We start from the raw sequence: 12,901 nt of genomic DNA on the forward strand, positions 1-12,901 counted from the left end.
TTCTCCAACAAATAAAGCATTTATTATTCTTTGATATAATTCATCGCTCAATTTTATCCTAAGACCTAAATTATTCTTTGTTAAACATGGGTGATAATAATTCAGCTAGCAATGGAAACATTGATGTTGTTTTGAATGTAAACGATGATGCCACTAAAAAGTGTGAAGACTCAAGCATTCAAGATTATGTTCCTCTTTTGCAGAAGGTGGTCTTTTCTTATTTTTCAGAAAATTAATTGTTTTTGAAGTCTAAAAAAAAAAAGACTTTAAAAAACAAAATTTTAAGTAAAGTAAAAAAGATCTCATATGCATGCCAACCATCCATAACTCTAAAAAAAAAAGTTTTTTTATTTTTTGATAAATCTCCAAAAGTTTACTATAGAAAACTAATAACTCCTAATTGTTTGTATTTTGTTTGATCACTCCATCATATATCTCCTTTGTTTGACTCAATTTCAAACTTGTAGTTCTTAAAATTTACAACTATTAATTAATTAAAATTTATTTTAAAAAGCTCAAAAAATAAAATTTAACTAAAAAATTTATTATTAAAATATTTTAAGTTTTTTTCAAAAAAAGAATTTAGGTCTCATTTAATATTGGATCGGACCTGTATTTAGTATATATTAGTTAAAATTATGACTAAAAAATAATGGTTGTGCTTTGTTGATTGTCGAAAGAGATGTGCTATGTAAACACAAAATGGTTGGACAAAAATACGACATTATACTTTCTCCACTCACATCACGAATATTGAGGTATACAACAAATATTAAAAAAGCAAAAAATGTAGTCTTGTTGTATTTTTGTTAAAACATTGTGTCTAAATAACATTTTCCTTGTCGAAAATAGTTGGTAGCAGAGGTGGTGGGAACATTCTTCTTGATATTTGCTGGTTGTGGTTCTGTGGTGACAAATCTTAACAATGATAAAGTAGTGACACTTCCTGGAATTGCAATTGTTTGGGGACTTGCTGTTATGGTATTAGCCTATTCTCTTGGTCATATATCTGGTGCTCATTTTAATCCTGCTGTTACTATTGCTCATGCTTCTGCCAAAAGATTTCCATTAAAGCAGGTGAATTATCAAAATAAAATGTTTTATTTTGTTATATTGAATGTTTTATTTATTGAAAAACTAGTTATTTCAAATAATAGGGTTAAATAATTTTTTTATTCTTATTAATATTTTTAATTTCATTTTTAAGTCTTATAAAAGATTTCAGCAAATTTTAGTCTCTTAAATATTTTAAATCACAACTTTTGATTCCTATTTTTAAGTTAACTCATATGTATCATCAGAGATTTTGAATTTTTTTTTCTATGGGTATAGAAATATCTCATGCAAAAGTTTAATTTTTTTTAACAAGAGATGAATTAAATACGAATTTGTAAGTTTTTGGCACTTAAAAATTCTAAATTTTTATAATATTATCAACATGAATACAAATTTTTGTTCAAAAACTCGAAAGTACACATGAATAAATTTAAAAGCAGAGACCGCTGACGAAAAATACTTGGCCTGAAAAATCAAAATTTGCTGAAATTTTTTATATAACCGAAAAATGAAATTTGAGATATATATCAGAATAAAAAACTTATGTAACCCTAATTAATATTAAGTCATACATATGACTGTCACATTTTTTCTTAAGTTAATAAATTTTATTATGCAGATACCAGCTTATTTAATTGCTCAACTCCTTGGATCAACACTTGCAAGTGCAGCTCTCAAACTTATATTCAGTGGTAAAGAAAATCAGTTTGTAGGAACTGTTCCAGCTGGTTCTAATCTCCAAGCCTTTGTGGTTGAATTTATAATCACTTTCTTCCTTATGTTCGTAATTTCTGGAGTTGCCACTGATAACAGAGCGGTAATCAATTTTTATTTTATTTTTTTGGAAAAATGCTTGTTTGATGATAATTAATGATTGAGAACATATTATTTATAAATTTATTTTTTATGCAGATTGGTGAATTGGCTGGACTTGCAGTTGGATCTACAGTTATCTTAAATGTGTTATTTGCTGGGTATTAATCTCTAAACTTTAACGAATGTTATATCTATTAAGTATTAAGGTCTAAGGCAAATTTAAAGATGAGGCCTATTTATTAAAAAAAATTATAAAAATGTGGCATTTTGTACACGTAATAATATTTTAGTAAAATTACTAAATATTAATTTAAAAATTATTTTTCATGCATTTTATAAAATTAAAACAATCAAATTAATGTATTTTTAGTTAATATTTTTTAATTGATAATAAAATCAATTGATTTAATTTTTATTAAGACAATAGTACTTTTGAAAACAATAGAATATGAGACCTTTCTATTAAGTAATTTTTTTAAATATTTTTAGAGGCCTTGCCTTAGTGGCCGATAAGTACGACTAAGAAAGAATGCATATTATTCGATAAAAAATTTATGTTCGAGTTAAATATAAAACTTACTCATGACTGAGTGAAAACATATTATTCGATAAAAAATGTCGAAATTGTTAGACCGAACATCGTTACCCGAGTTCGAACCCGAGATCTCATAATTATATGTGAATTTAATTTCAATGGATTACCATATTTTACAGGCCAATCACAGGAGCATCAATGAATCCAGCAAGAAGCTTAGGACCAGCTATTGTGCACCTTGAATTTAGAGGCATATGGATATATTTAGTGTCCCCTATTTTAGGAGCATTGGCTGGTACATGGGCATATACTTTCATTAGATACACAAACAAGCCAGTACGTGAAATCACCAAGAGTGCTTCATTCCTCAAACGTTCAGGAAGCAAGTGAGGTGCAACGACAAAATGAAGCTTTATCAATCTTTAATATTGTAACCCTTTAGTAATTTCACATCCATAATGAATAGGGATTTTAATTGTTAAGAAGATCAACATTATTGGATGTAACAATTAGAGCAAAAGTTTATTGTATATATGCTAATGTATCAAACAATGTATTTTTTTCAAGTTGGATATATATTTTTTTTTGAATGATTCAAGTTGAAATGTTGTTATTAATTCTACACTAGTTCATAAAACTAAGCTTTGAATTCTTGGACTCTTGTGTGTTTCTTATCCGTTCTTAACCTGATTCTATACGTAGTTTTTATGAACTAGTGTATTGTCTTTCGTTGCTCAAATAATAATTATATGCACGTGTCAAAAAAAAATTATATGTTGAACAAAATAATTTTTTACTTTTAAATAAAAAATGCACATTTTTTATCGTAAAATTATTATCTATAGTGCACTAACAAATGTCTTAACGCATGTTAGCTTTTTTCATATTTATGAAAAGTTATAGCTGAAATGTTCTCCACTACAATGGGTTTAGTCTATTGGGTGTATTTATGAGTTTGAGTAGCGGTGTATTTTTAAAAGAGTTCACAATTTTTCCATGCAAAAAGACTCCAATCTTTTTGTGATGTTGGTAAAACAAGGATGGTGAATTTTGAATTATAAGTATTAAGTAGTCTGATTTGCATTGCATCTTAATGGTGAATTTTAACCGGTTCGGTAAGAATCAAATTTCCTTTATTTATTGGCTAGAGTAAACTGTGAAGCAAGAAGATATTTTTACTATCCAAGTGATGTTTGCAATGTGTTATTAAATATGGACATCAAGGAACAAAAGTGTTGTGATGACATTACTCTTTTGGAGGTTGAAACGGTGAATAGGAAAATAATGGATTCAATTTTTTGGTTCAACAATTCAACAGAATTTTTGTCTGGGGAACTCAGCCAGCCCCCATTCTTTTTCTGCTAGGCATGACAATATAACTCATACTCGCAGGTACATGTCCGTCTCGTCCTGATTTTAACGGGAAAAACCGAATTGATTGGGTTTTTCCTGAATTTAAAAGATGGGGTGTGGCGGATAATGGGGACATTGATACCCACCACTACAAGAAATAAGGAAAGCGACGGCGGTTCAAAATAAGAATTAGCGTCGGTTACAACCGTCGCTAATTGCTTAATGCAGCGGTTATGCGTCCGCCGCAACAAGAGGCGTCGCTAGGTCATACAGCGGCGTTTATCATGAACCGTCGGAATAACCGCCGCAAGGACGTTGGCGTCGGTTTAATTGATTTTCGCGGCTGTTACCAACCGTCGCTATCTGTAATTATTTGTTCAAGTTTTTTAAGCTCTTAGCGTCGGTTGTAACCGCCGCTATTTGAATTTTTTTAAATAAAAAAAAAACGTTTTTTTTTTTTTGGTTTCCCACAAAAAAAATTAAATGCTTTTTTTTTTCCACAATTTTTTTAAATGGTGTATTTAACACTATTGATTCCATTAATATTAATATAACAAAATCTAAAACACACAACATCCCCATACATTATTTTACTAAACATATCAAGTAATTGATTCTCACAATTCATGTAGAAAATGATACTTACAAGTTTACATCAAAATTGCTTTGAGTTAACACACTAAACATAAAACTATTACATTAAAAAGTGTAGCAAAACAAACAAGATACTAACAAGCTCTTAGACAACAAAGCAATATAGAAAATCAACTATATAGATCATCTGATTTCACACTTGAATTACTCATGGTATACCTTGAGATCCAATTCTATAAAAAAACATCCCCCAATTCCAAAGCAAACTTTAATGCTTGCAACCGCGCGTACGTGCACATCGTCGTCATATAAACCACCTTCAAAATTTGGCCTTCAATTAAATAAAATAGAAACAATCATGAAGAAAAATCATAGAAACTTGACTATAATCATAACGCTCATAAATTAATTGCAACTTTTTAAACCTCACCATGATAAACAATACGGATAGGAAACTTTCACTACATTATAGCACCATGTGCCTTCCCCTGAACCATGTCACGGAAGAAGTTCTACATTAGATTGGTGAACTCCAAGCCTCTTATCCACTTAGAAACAATCCTTCATTCAACAAACTAGACATATACAAGCATACAAAATTAGAAACAAACCACGTGTGATTACTATTTTAGGAATCTGAGAACTCAGCAAAGAGGCAATAATACCTGTGATTTTTTCAATCCAGTCCATTTGGTCTAGTGCACTATTTGTCTGCACAAACAAGCTTAATTAATTAATTAAGGAGTGGATATATAAAGCTTAATCACTGTCTTTATATGGATAAAACATTATGCAAAAATATATTAAAATAACCTACAAAGTGTAGTTCGTTGTCGACTTAGAAGTCCAGAACCAAGCTCCAAACTATTCCTCTGACCAAAATGTTGGCTACTAGACCCCTACAAATGATGAATAGCCATGATAATATATATGGTGAAATTTGCCACAAAGAAGTATATATGGCAATTGGCAACTTAAGTCCTTCATAAACCAACTTATTGTTCACATTAGACTTACAGATAATTTGATGCATTATTTACGATAGTAATACAGCATTCCCCGGCTATCAAGAACGAAAAAACCTCCTTTTCCAGTCCCCCATAAGTTTGAGGAACGCTTCGAGAGATAACCTTGTCGAATAGTCTTGACCTATAATGATAAACAAAAATTAAAAATAAACCAATGAGAGAAAGTAACAACTTATAATTTCAATCAGCTAACTCTAGCCCTCTTTTCAACCTTTCCCTTTACAGCATTTTGCATTACTGCTTCTATCATCTTATGTGAACACATGAAATTAAAACACATGAAATTAAATTTGTGTAAAATTGAGTGCAAAACTTCTCAACATTAAGTAAATATAACGTACCCACTTTGTTCAATAAGAATTGCATAATCGGCCAGCCTTCCTCGCGTGCGAAAAATCTTGTATACTTTCTGCAATTTAAATGCAGCCATGTGTTTATGATTCTCCTCATGAATCAAACTGTTGATTCAAGGAACTAATCTTCCATATCTTATATGCACACTATCAGTAAGAGGATTATAAACACCAGTACAAAAAACGCTTTCTAGTAGCAAGAATAAAGAAACCTCTACAACACAAAATTGTATAGTACTAACTTTATTAAGGAACTTCATCACAAAATAGACATTATTATAAAAGAAAAACTAAATTTTAGAAGTTAATGGACAAAAAAGAGTATTTGAGGTTACCTTAGACAAATGCAGGTATAGTTCTATTTGAGCTTACCAAAATTGTGAATATTTATTCACTAATGCCTGCACTTTCAATTTAAGGTACACCAACAAACTTTATGTGGAAGCATAAATAAAGCTCAGGTGCAAGCTACTTGTGTTTTGAAAACTTTAAATTCAATATTTATCAGAATAATAAGGGTAACAAATTAACAATGATTGAACTGTTGAGCCATGAATCATCCAGATTATGATACGGTTTAGAAGGGAAAGGAATGTTTAGTAAGAGTGGATGTCAGTTAGGAACAATTAGAGGAATTAGTTAGTCAGTTAGACGGGATTAATTAGATATATATTTAAGTTACAATGGCTCTATTTCCCTCCTTACTTTCCTTTCTATTCTTTACCTTCTTAATGAATGCTCTCTTATCAGGTTCTTAACAGATACTATGACAAATAAAAAGTACCCTGAAAACATCAAGCCATAGGATGAAGGTTCGTACTCAAACGGTCTAAAGATCCAATGCAAGTTCAAATAGTCTGCAACCAAACAAATTCAGAAAAGGTCTCGAAGCCATAATTCATCAGTTATTTTGGTCAAAAAATTACCATTCAAGTAAGCATTTTGATACTCATAGTTAACTTCAAACTAACCCTAGACTAAAATGTTAAGACTTGACTTTTAACTAATATAGATTAAAATGACAGATGATTGACAGCATAGTTCTAAATTATGCTCCACGGCTGCAATTGCAGCAGCAATATAACGATTTCAATATCAATACTTTAGGTACTAAATTCTGACATTCATAATTTGAAACATTATCATACTTTCAATATCAATCAAATTCACTGTAAAAGAGAACTATACCTTATATATAACAATACAGGGTATTTGATTAAACAAGTTACCAACCAAGAAACAGCTACACAGTCTATGCTTATTTACATGCAATAAGTTCTACAATTAACACCCATGCATTGCAGATGCTCAGTACAAATTCATATTATTCTCAGAGCAGTAATATATTAAATAAACTCAATCTCGTGTATACGACATAACAGCTCGCAACATGAAAGCAAATGACTACTCAAATACGTACTTCAAATTTGATTTAAGTATTAAATAAACCACACAGGCTAAATAACTCATTAAATTCTTTATCTTTCTTTGACATTGGAATTCTCAATTACTTTTAAAAAAAATTGTACTTACAATCTGATTAGGGCAATCAAAGGGATTGGAGGATTGGGCTGCGAATCAAAGAGATTGAAGGTTTGAGCTGCGAAATCGAAGAAATTGGAAGCAACTATGTGTAGAAATCGAAGTGATTTGTATCAATCGGTGTCTCTAACTCGGTCACGACGGAGATGAACAGGAGATATGACGAGTTGGAACTCTCACGATGGTTTGCAGAAGACGATTTGGAGATGAAAGGGTTTTGGAGAAGACATCGTGATTTGAGACGGCAACAGTTTGGAGAAGAAGGATTTCAGCGCTTTCTCGTGTTCTTTCTTTCTTGTGGGAATCACAAAAATATATAAGTGAGAGAATGAAAATTTTACTTAGGAACATGCAGCAGCGGTTCTAAACTGCCTTATCATTGTGTCGTTAATCCTCTTTTTTTTTTTGTAGTGGGTAGGCGGCGGCAGTTTGGGTGCAAACTGTTGCTATTTGACCGCCACTAAATTTCTTTTTTCTTGTAGTGCACCCCAAATCCGCCCCACTTATATATAATTACATTTTACCTCTCTTAAATTATAAATGCTTAAACAAAGTTTTAAATTATATTTATATTTTGTGTTTATTTTTAAGTTGAGGATTAAATAAAGTTGTTTTTCTATTTATATTCTTTATTTAAAAAAATCACATTGTCGAAGAAAAAATAGTTTTCAACTTTTATCCCTTTTTTAATAAAATAAAATACCAAAACCCACGAGAATATGGAAGCGATGCGGAATTGAGATACCCGAAACCCACGAGAATACCCGAACCCCGTTGGGTGTGGGTTTGTGGTTCTACTTTTCATACCTGTTGAGAATTGGGACGGATTTGCGGAAATCCGAAATTTATGGGTTTGGGTTTGGGTTTGGGAAAGAAAAAATACGCCCCCAACCCACCTGATGACAGTCAATTATATGATGTTTTTAGTAGTAATTTAGGGTAGTTTTAATAGTAATTGAAGCCCAAAAGAAAGCAAATATCTGAAAAAGTGAAGTTACTTGGCCCAGAAGCAAGAAAAGTGGAGAAAGTATAAAAAAAGGGCAAAAATGTAATAAATAGCGCAAGCAATCTTACATATGATGAGATCCAGCGTGGCGCGACGAGATGGCGATTTAATTTGAAGAAAATCTGCAACAAATTTTTTTCATCGTACCACGATGACTTGTCATCGTGGCACGATAAAGGCGGTTGAAGAAAAACAAAAAAACTGGAGTAAATCTTTCATCGTACCACGATGTGATCCATCGTGGCCACAATGAGGCAAAATTACACGCCATCGTGGCCACAATGGGTACGATGGGTGCGTAGAAAAAGTCCAAATCCGGCTAAAAAACTATAAATAGAGCCCTCCTCCTTCACTATTATTCATTCAGAAATCACTCAACAATAGTGATACTCAGGAGAGAGTTAAGAGAACTCTAAGGAGGAGGCAATGAGGGCCAAGGAACTCCGAGACCAATAAAGTTCTTTTCTTTATTGTCTTTGTAATTTATTTTTCTAGGTTAGGTCGAGTAGATGAACTACGTTATGAATGCTTGATATATGAAACCCTGGTTCGATAAAGTTTATGCTCAATTGTTATTAGGTTATTTTCTATATTTATCTTAGCTTGAATTCTTCATTCGTTAGTATCTATCACATTAATTTAATGAACCCATAGGAAAATTAACTGATCCCGTGACAACAACTTAATAAGCCATACTAAAGAGACATTTCATCCTACCAATATGTGAGACCATTAAATTCAGTATCTGACGATATGGGGGCAGGATTAAGAATAACGCGTAGTTAAATTCTGCATTGATGTTAGGAAACCGAGCTGACTTAGTGAACTTGTTAAATTCTGAACTTCTAAAGGTCAGGACCCCCCCTTAGAGGCTTAACCTGTTGGGTTTTGTGTTTGGCTACATTTTGTAAAAGCCAACTTTGCCAGATGCTGGACAAAGATGCTGCAGCATCCTCGTACAGCATCCTGATGCTCTGTTTTAAGTGCAGAATTTTTTCTGTCAATCTCGTTCAAGATTTGCTTCAAATATTAATTCCAGCACGTGTGTATATGCAAGACGAGACTTACTGCACAAGAATTGTCCAAGTCGGCCTAAGGAAAGTTATTAAAAACAAAAATATAATTATATTATATTTTTGTTCGCTTTTTTTTGTTTGGTACAACACAAAACATATTTTCAATTTTAATCTAGGTTTGGCCGCAGCTGTTGCAAGGGTTTCTGTCTGCAACCCTAGCTTGCCCATCAAGACATTGAAGACTATAAATATGTGAAGCCTCAAGCTATTATTTTCATGTATTTTCTAAACCGTGTATTACTAAAGCGTGAGTTTTTTTAAGGTTTAGTGTGTTCTTTTTGTGAAGCCTTTCTTGTATCGTGTTGATGCAAGTTTAGGACTGTGTTTGTGTTGTTATTTGTAAGCTGCTCCTAAGCTTTTAAGCACGGAGTTAGTTTGTGTGATTCACTCATAAGCTTTTAAGCAAGAGTGTGGTCTAGTTTCTAGGAGAGTGTCTCCATCCTTATCGTTATTATTGACAGCAACATAGTGCGTGTTGTTAGAGGGAATTTGGGACGGGGTCTCATTATCTAAGAGGTTCTTAGGTAGGATTGCACGGGTAATGTCTAGGTGATAAGTCAAGTACCGGGTGTTGGTCGAGGGCTTTGAACTAGAGCTATTATAGTGGATTCATTCCTGGATTGGTATCCCCCAGAGTAGGTGACGTTGCACTGAACTGGGTTAACAATTCCCTGTCTTATTTATTGTTCTGTAATTTATTTATTTATTTACTGTGTTCTGCGACTGTTGTGCTGCAACGTGTGCTATAGCATCTTGTGCAGCATTGTGTTCACTGCGTGCCAGATTTCATAACCCGTTAAAGGTAATGATATGGAATAACGAAGGCTAAACCTAGACAAGCTTAATTGGTTTGACCTAAACATATTGAAATCGAAGTAAGTTAGTAATACTAGACTTGCTTTACTAGAACTTAATCATGTAGCTTATAATTAATAATAAGGTATAGTATAACGCCACTTACCAAGCAGAAGTAAGGGAAGGATTCAAAACACTTAACCGCACACCCCGTGTGGTCACACACACACCTTTTTATTATAATGGCTCTTTACTTTCTTGTCCTTTATAGTTTATTGTCATTTACTTTTATGCAAAACTCTCTCAAACAAACAAAGTGAATGCAAAACATATTTACTTTCTAAATTCCTAAGCGAAACTAGTAATTTTGGCACAATCCCCGTGGAGAACGATAACTTATCACTTTTCTACTTGGTTGCGATTTTAGGCACTTGCAGAGCCACCATCACTGCCCCGTTGTCATGCCTACTTTCTGCAGTCTGATGTGCGGTTAGTTCTGCATGTCTCAAGTCATTGCAAATTGAATGTGGGTGATGCAAGTCCAATTGAAGATGGTAATTGGATTCTTGCAGCTATTGTGAAAGACTCAAACAGGGTGGTGATGACAGTTGACTATTGGTACCGACCAATTGTTTCGGGCTCAAATGTACCCGAAGGAATGACACTTTTGTTAGGAATGAAATTTTCCAAAGACACACTATTTAGAGATGTGAAGATTAATTCAGATTCGGCTAATGTGGTTGTAGTTTTCAACAGCAACAATATGCAACATAGTTACTTGAAAACCATTTGAAGTGTTCTAGTTTAATTTCTAACTTTAACAATAAGAAAATGTTATTTAGTAAGAAGTTTCTTTGCAAGAACGAGGATAATTTTAGGTAACAGCCTTTAACACTTACAAATTATAACAAATATCTATCGATAAATGTTGTATATAGCGAAAATTGAAATCGCAATCAAATAAACATTGTGATTGTTCGGCTTTTACACCAACTCCCCCACCAAACACGTGAGTGGTGTTTTCCATCCAATGAAAAATGTACACCAAAACATTCATGAATTTCATGAACGATTTTCTTCGCCATAAATAGCACTCCTCATATCAATCTTTTCACGTATGATTAGTCAATTTCTAATTTGTCAAATTTCCTACTTTTATGAATTATTTTTTTCTTGTGTAAATCTTTCTTACTAAATGGCAATAATTTGAATAATATTGTTATTGCACGTGTTAGAAGAAAAGTTAATCAAACGAATCACTATTTAGCAAAGATTGTTATTTTTTAATTTGTTGAATTTCATATAAATTGAGGAAACTTCTCTTATATATTTATATTAAAGTTTTTGTGACATTTGATTTATTGCTATGATTAATTTGTCTAATCTGTGCTTCTAAAAATATTTGCTATGGCTGCATGCATGGGTGTTGAATATACTTTTATTAATTTGATGAATGAAAGAATTGACTTCTCCTTATTGCACAATCCAATATTATTTTATTAAACAAGTACTCCTATGATCTTGTTTTGACCGCAGTTCTATTTGAAAACATATGAAAAATAGCATACAGATAAATTAGTTTATAGCGGATGAACTTATAGTAAATGCATAAGCTAGTTTTTAGCTTATAGTAAATAAGCTAGCTGATTGAATTTATAGTGATTGGTAAAATTACCAGTTGAATTAACATATAAGTATGAAATGACTAAAAAAATTATGTTTGATTAATATTTAATTTTTTTCAAGTAAAACATTAGGGGTAAAATTTGAAGAAAAAATGATACGTTATAAACTATAAGTTTATACGCTATAAATTTGAAGATTTTTTTTTTGTTGACAACAAGATTCGTCCTCCCATTAACGAGTTTGGCTCCACGTTGAGACAATATACTCTTCTCATGCAAAAGAGTCCTATATTCTATTTGTTTTTTGAATCGCAAACATTTCACACATACACTAATTTGATCGACAGAGTTTTACACTCACTTTATCACTTTTGTCCACCGGCCACGATTATTCTAAAATATATCCATAATGATTAAAAAAAAAGATTTTATGTCCATAAATCTGAGCTAAACTGACAAAAATATCGAAATTGCTAGTGTAGAACGTCTTGAGCGGGATTCAAACTCCGGTCACTCCACTTTATATGCGTGAGTTTCAATGGCTTTGTCATTTCTAAAAAAAATGATTTTATAGTTTAAGGCAAATGCTAAATAGTGTCCCCGGGGCACTCTTTAAGCCCTTAAATAGTAAGCTTTTTATAGAATTTTTATCGAAATACGTAAAGTCAACAAGTTGGAAATCGTAGTATTTAACTTTTTGAATAAAAAGTTTCTTTAAATGGAATGCTTAAAGAGTGCCCCGGGGGCACTCGTTAGCAAGACCCATAGTTTAATACTCCCTTCGTCCCAATTTGATCGGCAAAGTTAACTGTTGTGCACTATTGATACATGTTGCTTTGACCTTATTTTTATACTAATAAACAAAGATAAATATTAGTGTATAAGATGTTGTTTGATTCGTCTCGATCAATTTTTATAATTTTTACTTTTATACAATTAAAAATATTAATCGTCAAAATTATGAATCGACATGCGTAAAATAGTCAACTGTGTTGATGAAATTAAGACAAAGTGAATAAACATTTTAATATCTTTCTCAACTAAGTACAATACATAATAAATACATGTAACAGGAAGAGAAAAAAGAAATCTGCATTAAAAGCGAAAAAAACAATCGTAAGA

General features: G+C 32.0%; 1 protein-coding gene and 1 long non-coding RNA gene across 6 annotated transcripts; one reads left to right on the forward strand and one right to left on the reverse strand.

Moving 5' to 3' along the window:
• Positions 1-34: 34 nt before the first annotated feature.
• LOC123898305 (aquaporin NIP1-2-like) lies at positions 35-2,941 on the forward strand. The gene is made up of 5 exons (XM_045949228.1): positions 35-206; positions 853-1,077; positions 1,676-1,873; positions 1,969-2,030; positions 2,587-2,941. Exons 1-5 carry the CDS (start codon positions 87-89, stop codon positions 2,795-2,797), a joined length of 816 nt encoding a protein of 271 aa, XP_045805184.1. The 5' UTR covers positions 35-86; the 3' UTR covers positions 2,798-2,941.
• A 1,355-nt stretch (positions 2,942-4,296) lies between these two features.
• Positions 4,297-7,750, reverse strand: LOC123899455. 5 transcript variants are annotated; one of them, XR_006805607.1, is made up of 8 exons: positions 7,269-7,750; positions 6,071-6,592; positions 5,724-5,791; positions 5,372-5,503; positions 5,172-5,253; positions 5,020-5,065; positions 4,785-4,929; positions 4,297-4,671 (listed from the first exon to the last, which is right to left on the reverse strand). It is a non-coding gene; the product is annotated as an uncharacterized LOC123899455 (long non-coding RNA). The 5 variants fall into 5 exon arrangements; XR_006805605.1 differs by lacking the exon at positions 6,071-6,592 and having other exon boundaries at positions 5,724-5,947; XR_006805606.1 differs by lacking the exon at positions 6,071-6,592 and having other exon boundaries at positions 5,724-5,882; positions 7,269-7,749.
• Between the last annotated feature and the right edge of the window lie 5,151 nt (positions 7,751-12,901).

The sequence above is a fragment of the Trifolium pratense genome, linkage group LG7, assembly GCF_020283565.1.
Source record: "Trifolium pratense cultivar HEN17-A07 linkage group LG7, ARS_RC_1.1, whole genome shotgun sequence".
NCBI lineage: Eukaryota > Viridiplantae > Streptophyta > Magnoliopsida > Fabales > Fabaceae > Trifolium > Trifolium pratense.